At 39.9% G+C, this 10870-nt stretch overlaps 1 protein-coding gene across 1 annotated transcript in view; it reads left to right on the forward strand.

The window, feature by feature from the left end:
• The window catches only part of LOC126272964 (coiled-coil domain-containing protein 25), a 54947-nt gene extending 44892 nt beyond the window's left edge, over positions 1-10055 (forward strand). The window contains exon 6 of the mRNA XM_049976292.1: positions 9839-10055. Coding sequence (XP_049832249.1) covers positions 9839-9920 — 82 coding nt within the window. The 3' untranslated portion in view covers positions 9921-10055. The remainder of the gene's footprint in view (positions 1-9838) is intronic.
• The last annotated feature ends 815 nt before the right edge of the window (positions 10056-10870 follow it).

The following is a 10870-nucleotide window of genomic DNA, read 5'->3' on the forward strand; positions in this document are numbered from 1 at the left end:
GAATGTGACTTGAAGGTTTGGGGAGCAAAACCAGTGGACTTGCTGATATGGGCCCCATAACTTCGTTATCTTGCAAGTCTTTATGTTCAGCCGTGACTTTGTCCCGTAATGCAATGGGAACAGGTCTGGCCCGGCAAAATTTCGGCTGAGCATTGTCGTTCAGAGTAATATGTACAGCAAAATTGTTATCTTTGCCTAAACCTTCAGAAAATAGTTCCAGGAATTCTTTTAGCAAGCTAGCTACACTGTCATTTATGTGGAACGCAGACACTGGTAACACATCGTCATGAATGTTAAGGCCAAACAAATCAAAAGAATCAAGACCAAATATGTTCTCAAACTCGCATGATTTTATCACTGTGAAAGTCATTGTTTTTGTATTCAAGTGATACTTAGCAGGCAAAGTATATGTTCTGGGAATGGAAATGCCTTGTCCATTAGAAGCCGTCAGTTCCATGCTAGTTTTAGACGGGCTTGGAGAGCCTAACAGTTAATATGTGTGATGATTTAGCCATGTGACAGAGGCACCTGTGTTCAACTGAAACTTCACGCATTGCCGACAAGAAAGTAAATGAACAATAAGTTTGTTTGGATGTTGTATCACTGAAAAAACTGTGTTCTTGCTAGTTGCAGACTTGGAATTTACTGCATTAATGACGTGGGTCTTGAGGCTTGGGTCTTGAGGCTAGGTTTTTATGAGTGGGCTGAATTCTTATGTTTTCTCCGTTGCAAACATACAGATTGCACATGTCCTTTCCTACCACAAGCGTTACATTGAGCTTGGCGGGAGGGGCAGTCATGGCGTTTGTGCCGTGAATAACACCTAGGGCAAGACTTCATTTTGTTCACCTTTGTAGCTTCCTGTTTAGTGAACTGCTTATGCAGTGTGGAATGATGTTTACTCGGCATGGCTAGTGCAAGCTGCCACTGCCAAATGGATCGATCGCAACAAGAAACTCGACACAGCAAATAGCTTTCTAATATATGAGCCAACAAGGCACTGGAATCATACCGATCTAGTATTTGCACTATCTGCAGAAATGACGGTTCGGACTGTTTCAAAATTTGTTCTCAGAGTTTCACATCTGGTACATTGTACACAATCACATCACATAACATAGTATCGAAATATGAAGCACCACAAGCACATTTGAATTTGCATTTCCTTGTTATACCCTGCAAATCTGTTACCCACCCACAATAAGTTTGTTCTGATCGTTTTAGCAATTAAAGAATTGATATCTAGCTGTTACCACATTCACTTGTTGGTCATGATTGTTAGTGAGTCTTATAACGTTCTACTCAGATTGTTACATTTAACTTAACTTTCTATTGCCTGGAGTTCATTTGATGAAAGAAACAGTTTTCAACTTCACAAAATTTATTCACAAGTGAACTGCATACTCATCACGTTAACAACACTGACTGACATACTTCACAGATCTCTTTGACTGACTGACAAAACAACAACTCAACAACTGCTTGCAGCCTCACTGCATCACTTTATATAGAATTTTAACAATAAATTTCAAAATAACCCATTATTAATTTTGTACAATTTTGTTGTTATTTTAAAATTTACAAAACGTAAAGAAACTGATGTTACAGCCAAATAAGGTATAAAGGACAATATTAATTGATATAATTTTTATATAATATATATAATTTTTATATAGTTTTAAATATGAAAATCGATCCGAACTTTAATTACAATAAAGTCTCTTGTATTATTTTAGTTAAGTAATTAATTACAGTTTGGATTCACCGACAGTACAAATCTCTTGCTTTATCCGACTACATATGTAAAATTTACCAATAAGGCCTCAAATTCTGAAAATAGGAAAGTTGTGTGATGTAAACAATTAGAGAGTTAATTATAAATGTAATTACAAAGGATATTAATTACAGTAGAGGACATAAAAATAGATAACAAGTGAAAATACATTGCTTGGTAATAACTTTTAAGTCATTTCTCAAGATAATAATGCTCTCTGTGTCACCCTTCCAGTCAACTGCAACTAAGGTAATTAGAGGTGCCAGTCACTTACACCAACATTTCCACAGCCTCTTAATCTTTGCCACCAGATATTTAACACTTCAGTTTCTTGATTAAACATCGAGGATACTCGTCATAAGTTGTCGGGTCTTGCCCACTCGTTTGTATATTGTGCCTAAGGGATAATGCATTCTCGGAATGCTATACAATAATTCAAGCAAATAACATTAGTAGTTGTATTTCTATAGAGCAGAATGACAATACTTGTATTTACAAAGGTGTCGCAGTGAAGGGCGACTTGCAACAAACAGTAAAGTTCTTGCTGTAGACAATGTTCCTGCAAGTTGACACAAGTCACTGATAACTGCTAGGTGAGTGCCAGTCTTCAACTGTACCTATACTGTCCACTAATGTCCGTATATGGAGCCAATCTGAACGCCTGAGGCAGGCAGGAGTGGCACTTATATTCACTTCTTGCGAGTGTTGCTCCTGTCATGGTGTGGTCCTAATCCACACGCACCATTGGCCAACGTCGTTTCACCACCTTCTCTGGTCTTGCGTTCTTCGTCTTCATTCCGGCACTTGTGGTTACGCCAGAACAGTAACAAAATAACATGTAACAGACAAAGCAGAGGACATAAATAGGAGACTAAAATAGGCAAACAGGACATTCCTGACAAGAGAAGTCTACTAGTATCAAACATAGATTGTTAACCCTACAGCTGCAGGCAACGCAAACATGCGCGATCAGCTTTTCTGGAAAATTTTGCAGCCTGTTATCGCATCACCCATAATTTCTGCGCTTCCCTGTTTGCATGTCAGAAGTCACGATTTTCCCATTGAATGCAATTCTGTTGTTCTGGAACAGCATAAGCTGCTATTTTCCTGCCAAATGTTTTTCTGTTGCTTTGGAAATTTGGAGGTCACTATTTTCCCATTGAATGTTTTATTTTTGGTCTGAAACATTGAGAGTCACATATTTACACGTTCTACCGTCTTTCACATACTTACACTTTGTACAGTCTCTCTCACATACTTACATCTATACCATCTCGCACCAGCAGTTTTGGTACCATATTCCCAAGCTGGTGTGTGAAACTTCGCTTTGAGTTATAGAGCACTCAGCAAAACGGCCAATAAGTTTATTCTGCTTTTTAACATTGAACACAATTTTCACATTTCCTGCATTATTTGTGTTGAATGTCAATTAAAAATCAATTCTAAATTAAATGTTTTATTTTCTTGTTACATTCCTTTAATTCTATCCTTACAATTGTTCTAATTGTAGAAAAAAATGGCGCACAATTTTGTAGGGAAAAGTTGGAAAATCACCTGTGATAGATGGTTAATTGTAGGGAGAGATTTCTGACATTACCCATTGTGAGCTAACATTGTATGAAAGTGAATCATGGACTGTGTGAACACTGGAAAAGAAGAGAATTAAAGTGTTTGAGATGTGGTGCAAAGAAGAGTGTTAAAAATTAGGGAGACTGATAAAAACTTGTGTGGCTCGAGAGAGAGCTGTAGAGGGTAAAAGCTGTAGATAAAGGCAGAGATTAGAACACTTACAACAAATAAATGTGGTACTCTGAAATGAAGTGGTGAGCACTACACAGGAATTCGTGGGAGACTGCTTCCTACTTTTGTAAAGTATTCAACAACTCCCCCAGTGTGTTAGAGGGTTAGAATTGGCCCGCTGTATTCCTGCCTGTCGTCAGAGGTGACTAAAAGGGGTCTCCAATGTTTCGGCATTTCTGTGATGGTCCCCACTTGGGTTTGACCTCCACCTTTTCTAACTTTCTGTTGATAGTGCATGCCATTTGGGAAAGGACGCCTCACGTGGTGTTTTTTTGTTTGTCCATCTTGCTGCTGCTTATTGTCGTGTGGTGGGCTTGGCCCCCTCAGTCTTGTGGGTTGCCTACTTCTCGTCTCCTGCGCCATACCATCCTTCATGCCTCGGACAATTCTGGATCATTTTGGCACCGGAAATCCAGCGTGGTAGAAAGTCTGTCGTCGTGTGGTTGTCAAGTACCCTCTTGGTGGTAGTCCCCTGACATCGTAGGGAATGCGCTGCTGATGCCTGAGCTGCGACCTCCCGGCTTATGCCAAGGAGTAGGTGCCCATCCTTTCTGGGGCACCAGGACTCCTGGCATTGGCTATCTTTCCAGGTGGCCCTTGCTATGACTGGGTGGCACCCATGGGGAGAGCACCTGATCAGAGTGGGTGGCATCAGGGCAGATGACTCACAATGAAACGGGTTAAATAGACTCAAGCTGTTGGTCACTCAGCCCCAGCAGTTTCCGATTCCCGTTCGTTCCCCTCCCTGGCCAAACCTTGGGAGGACCATAGGGCGAGCCAGTCTTGTGAGCCGTATTCGCCTCGGTACCTAGTTCGCTGCAGGACTAATGCAGAGACCTTTCAGGCAACGAAGTCCGAATTTTTCGTAGACCACCTCGAAGATAGGTTTGGGGAAGTGGAGGCGTTGTCTAAAATACACAGCAGGGTGATTTTGATCCAAGCTGCCTCCCCAGCCCAGTCAAGGTCTTTGCTTGCCTCTGACGAGCTGAGTGATATCCCTGTCTTGATTACTCCTATGTGTGGAGGCAGGTGGCCCTCCATTGCAGATCCAGTGCCAATGACTGCTGGCTGGTTTTGCTGCGTGTGTTTGTAGCTGCCCGGGCATCCCATAAACTGTCTCCTGTTCGCCAACTGAGTCATCCATCTTCCGGAACGGTGGCCTCGATCAGGGTGTCTGATTGTGATTCGCGTCTGGTCTCTTCTCTCTGGGCTTGAGTTTTTCCCTCTCCTGCCTCATTTCCGGGCCCATGTCTGTATACCCCCATGGTGTGCCCCGTCCTTGCCTTCAGCTGTATTTGGTGCGTAGTTCTTAAGACTCTGTCCCTCCTGAGGCCCTCTGCCGCTGCTTTCTTTCCATCCTTGCCACGTTGCTCCGCCGTAGTCTGTACCAACAGTCTGATGGTTGCTGGTCGAGTTGGTTGTGCTTTTACTCTTGGGGATCACTCTGAACGATGCTTGTTGCTGGATGGCTGCAGTTTTTTCACTGTGGAGCTGGTAGCCATCTCTCGCGCCCTCGAGTATGTCCACTCCTGCTCAGGTGAGTCCTTTGTCATCTGTAGTGACTCCCTGAGCGGTTTAAGAGCTATCGACCAGTGTTTTTCTCGCTCTCGTCTCGTGATGACTATCCAGGAGTCCCTCCAAACTCTTACCCGTTGCAACCTCTCTGTGTTTTTATGTGGACCCTGAGTCACGTCGGCATCCCGACTAATGAACAGGTTGACAGGTTGGTCAAATAGGTTGTCAGTGCTTCGGCCCTGGAGATTGGCCTTTTGGAGTGTGATTTCCAGTCAGTTTTGCGGCAGAAGGTCCTTGGTATCTGGTGTGATCAATGGCGCACCCTGCCTTCACCCAACAAATTTCACATCATCAAGTAGACTATCGGTGTGTGGCCCTCCTCCTTACGGGTCTCTGTCAAGGACTCTGTTGAACTCTGCTGGCTGCGCATTGGCCACACGTGGATGATGCTTGGTTATTTATTGTGCCGCGAGTACCCATCTCTCTGTCGCTATGGTTCAGCATTGACAGTGGTCCACATTTTGTTGGACTGTCCGCTTTTAACTGCACTCAGGCAGACGTTTGCACTGCCTCATACGCTCGCTCCACTTTTAACGGATGACACTCCCATGGCAGGCTTTGTTTTGAGTTTTATTTGTGCAGGGGGCTTTTATCACTCGATCTGAGGGTTTCTGTCTTTCTTTCGTGTTGATTCTGGCCTTTGGCGTACAGTTTTAGATTGGGGTTTTTAGTGTGTCTCTTGGTGGTTGGCTTTTCCCTTTTTTGTTTACATGGTTGCCCAATCATTGTAACATTCTGTGTTTTTAATTCCTCTTTTCTGGTCCTTGTATATGTCTTTATGGTTCCGTGTTGTCCCTTGTCATCTCCGTTGCTTGTTTTTCTTCCTTATGGTTGTTTCATGGTTATCGAAAAAGGGACCGATGGCCTTTGTAGTCTGCTCCGTTCAACCCCCACAAATCAACCACCTATTAAGCAACTACTTTTCACTAGTGCTAACTTACTCACATTGACAGCAGTATGTTTTTAAGAAACATAGGTTTCATGGTAATAGATTTTTGAGTAAAGGGAAACACTGTGTTCAACATGTAGCGTGTGAAGTTACAGACAATGAAATACAGGCAAACTCGTCAGTATCTAGAGAAACATCCATTAGTGCTTCGAAGATTAAAATAAAATGTAGTGATACACAGTTTTCTTAAAACAGAAGTGATTTAAATGGTAGGTTAGGTTATATTCTGGTAGATTTACACATTCTAACAAGGGTGTTATGGGAATGTATGCATTGTAAAATATGTGAAGGGCCAGTTAGTTTACATGAAGACAGGGAAATATAAAATGGACTAGCCAGGAAACTTATCATTAATTGTGCCAGTTGTAAATATACTCATTCATTTTGGAATTCTGATAAGTGTAAGGTTAATTATTTTGAAGTAAACGTTGGGTGTTTTTATTGATTGAGAGCTATTGGCAAAAGACACACTGCAATAGAAACAATGTGCGCCGTGATGAATATGCCACACCCACCTTGTAAAATCGACAGTAGTAGCTGCTCACCCTTGTGGTGAGAAGATTATCACAAACTGGAATGCGTTGGTCATGTCCAGAAGAGGATGGGCACCAGGTTCAGGAAGTTGAAACAAAGTTTGAGAGACAAGAAACTTTCTGATGGTAAAACCATAAGAGGCTTGTTGACAGTCAAAATGATTGCTGAACTACAGCAGTATTATGAGCTGGCCATTAGAAATAATACTGAGGATTTGTTGAAAATGAAGCTGGCAATATGGACTAACTTCTTCCACAGACTGTCAAGTGATGAAAAACCAGTACAGCACCTTTGCCCTCCTGGACCTGATTAATGATAGCAGCATTGGGGAATTAATGCTGGAACAAACTGTATCAGAGAACTTGAACGGATGGGCAAGGTTCGCATTGATAAAGCAGAGTATGCAATGCAGTTGGCTACTAAGGAGTCCAGAAAAGATTTGTGGAAAGATCAAGAGGATGATATACAGTATGATGCAGACTGGTTCTGAGTGACTGAAAATAAAAAAAAGCATATATTAAGCGAGTTACGGTCTTTTGAAACTTTAGAAGCCGTTCCTGAAAATTTACATTTTCTGTTGCATTTTCCCCTAAATCTCAGAAACCACTTTGAATAGAGTATTCAAATTTTCAGGGAGTAATATCATACATATCCTGAGTCTACTGAACTAAAAGGAGGACATAATGTTATGTGTAAGTAAAATTGTTTAGGATAACGTACAAAAAAAAGTACACAAAATTTTAACCCTGTCATTAAAAAACTGTATTTCTTAAAGCAGTGCTGAAATCAGTTATTGTTGTTCAGTAGACTCAGAAAATACAGTTTAATGTCCTGTAAAAGTTTCATGTCAATGGCTACAGTGGTTTCTGAAATACAGGGAAGCCAAGTCAAGAAATTGTAACATTGTCAGGATAGGGTGTTCCAACTCCCCTTAACTGCAGTTTATTATTACACTTTTAACTGAACACATCCTTGTTTGAAATCTAGAAGGCATGTTTGTTTTGTCTTTCCAAAATATTGTACTGAAGGAAGTTGTCACACCAGTTAATTAATATATTATAATTGATTATCTACATAAAAGAGGAAAGGAAATTCCCGACAGCAACAATTCCTTACACAGCAGTAGTGAAACTTGTTGCAGTGTCATCTTTTTCACCGCCACCTACCACCACCACCTACCTCAGTGTCCTTTCACAAGTATTTCACACATTTCACTTTTGTCGATCTTGGATGTGAAAGTCAGGAAATCATCAAAACGAACAAAGTCCTGGAATTTCACATTTTCAGATACGTCATTGATCCTACGCCATTATTCTTCTGGAACAATACCGTTTTTATCAGCAACTTATGTACCAGAGCCCGTATTTGTGAAACAATTTAACACAGTCTGTTGTATTAGAGAATTCCGGGTAGCAACAATGTATGTTTAGCCTTTAGAATGCTGACTCGTCACTTCTCTCTCCTCAAGAAATGTCCCCTATGTATGGGGGGAAGAACCATTTCCAGTACTGTATCATATGTTGTTGGACCATCAACTACTACTAAAAAATTATGGTAGTCTATTTTTTGTTCATCCTCAATTCTCTCACAAGTTTTTATGATTAATCTTTCACACTCCTTGAACCAGTTTTTCATCCATCTTTTTTTTCTGCTAGCAACAAGGTAGCATTTTTATAGTCCAACTTTATGAACTGCAGTACTATTGCACAATATTATTGAGCAGTGTAGAGAGAAGTAATATTTCACAATATGATTGACCATCCAGGACGAGCTTTACCCATAAATTACTACCCTGGGTCTAAATATTCTGATATATTGTAGGAATGCCTGTTGAGGTACACTTGTAAATAGATTTTGAATACTTGTGACTTTCTAATTTCATGTTACATGCCTGCTGGCAGCCTGACAAAACCCTTTTGAACTAGCATATAAAACCCCATATCAGGGGAACAGTGTCTACATGCAAATTAGTTTTACTTTCAGTACCGTGATTGTTAATTTCACAGCTCATCTTAAAATTTACTACAAATATAATATAATAGACTTTTCAAAGGGACAGAATGGCTGGTCAGTACCTACCTCCTGGAGGCAAAATTCCAGTACTGTGAGGATTACTCTCATATTGAGTAATCTATGACTACTTTCTGACTTTCCTGAATCCACCTCTCTCTCCTCCTCAAGGAAAGGAATAACAGTTGTGAAAATAAGGTTTAGACTTTGCACTTTTAAGTACATGTATTGGTGTGTCTGCAATTTCACAGTACGAAAGTAAGTACTTGCTAGAAGCTCTGTCTTAATTTTATATTCCTCTAAAGTATATTTTATGTAATAGACTTCATTCTTTTTGTTTGTCTTACTGGGCTTAGACTTCCTTGAGGACTATGATCATTTTTAATTCCTTTTTGTTTGGCCAGAAAGAAAGAACGACACAGTTTAAGCTTTAAACATGTTAGAATTTTCCAGTACCTATTTAGTGCTCATTTTTTGCATCTGTTTTGTCACCCTCAAAACAAGGAGCAGCAAGTTTAGATGTACATTCTAGCATATTCCTCTCAAATATCTCACTGATCTGAGTGGAGAGTCAACCACCTTGTTTGAGACTGTCTGGCTTTACATATCTAATCCTTTAGTTCTTATATCTCTTCTTCTTTGGCTATTTATTTATTGCCTTCTCTTTTTAATATATGGGGTGCGCCGTAAGTCGTCACTAGCAATCCTTAGATTCTGTTTTGCTCAAATAGTGTTGGAAACTAGACTAGTGCATAGTACCCATAAGTCAGTTGACAGTAGCAGTTTGAGGTTATATTGTCTGTTGTTAACTGAGAAACAATGAATAGAAACGTAACTACAGAAAACCATGTATTTGTTTCAAAGCCTGTAGAAGATGATCTGGGTAGGTGTATGGAATTCTGTGAGTTATAGACAATCTGACAATATGCTGTCCCCAAGTTTTGCAGAAGCATTATTTGGGGTTATAAAGTGATTTTTTATGTGCCTGGCGGAGTGAACAGACATGACTGTTTCTACTGGGATCCTATGAATCTCCATGTGGTGACGGAAACAACTAATTTATATCCCACCCTGTTTGTTGCACCTATTTATTTTTTGTTTACTTCTATTGCTATGTTATTAGCAATAGTTTGTTCATAAACTTTATTAATTTCTGTCTTTCCTTCATATTAATTGAATATTTTCTTATTTTTTAGGAGCTACAGTAACTTAATGAAACCTGAGAATATGACATCAAATAAATATGATGATGGAAATGATTCTGATGATTTTATGTAATGTGCACTGAAGACATGGAACAGCTATAGATATTACTTTTGACTATGTGGATACTGTGCAAATATTGATGTGTTAATATTAGTTAAAATAAAACCATTTTCTATTCAATAAATACTTTTCTTTGAAACGTGTAAATATGTTACCAAACTTGAATATGATGTAATCAGTTGCCATGTCATCATTCTTTGTTGTCCTGTAATATATCTTTGAAAAATGTAGTTTGAGTTACTTTCATACATTACAGGAAGATTCTTCAAAGATGATAATTCTATACTTTATGAGAAAGGAAGAAAACAAATTTGAGAAAAGCATCCCAAATCTCCACTGTTGTTTTTCTGTGCTAAGTACCTGCACTGCAGCTTATATGTGGACCTAATAGCAGAAGTGCCTGCATGTACTGGAGATCATGTGCTTCCTTTGTCAATTCACTGATAAAAATATACCGTCCTTCATGTCTTGATAAATTTGGTATCGACCAGACAGCATTCTGTTGTCTATCCCTTCTCCTTCCCCATCTCATTAAGATTGCTGCTTTTGCTCTACATGGCAGTTGCATTCCAGTCCAGACTGCTGGAGCTGGCAGTCAATGTGCATGTGAGGTGTGCTTGCTTGTGTGAATGAATTTGTGTGCGATTCCTTTTCTGATGATGAAGGCTTTGGGTAAAAGCTAATGTGTAAGGGTCTTCTTGGTGTGCTTGTCTGCAGCTTAATGTGTCATCTTTAGAATAAGTAGCAATATCCATCTTCCTTATATTCTTGATATTTCAGCCTGGAGTTTCCATTGTTTGATTTTGCCTAACGGCTTTTCTTCAATCCCACAACACTGTACTGTTTTCCTTTGTTACTATTCTCTATAGCATTGCTCTTCTCAGTGTCCGTTCTTTCCCTCCTTTCCTGTGTTTACTCATCGCCTTCCAAACTGCAAACACTTCTGAACCAAACTGTATCAG

The sequence above is a fragment of the Schistocerca gregaria genome, chromosome 5 (assembly GCF_023897955.1).
Source record: "Schistocerca gregaria isolate iqSchGreg1 chromosome 5, iqSchGreg1.2, whole genome shotgun sequence".
NCBI lineage: Eukaryota > Metazoa > Arthropoda > Insecta > Orthoptera > Acrididae > Schistocerca > Schistocerca gregaria.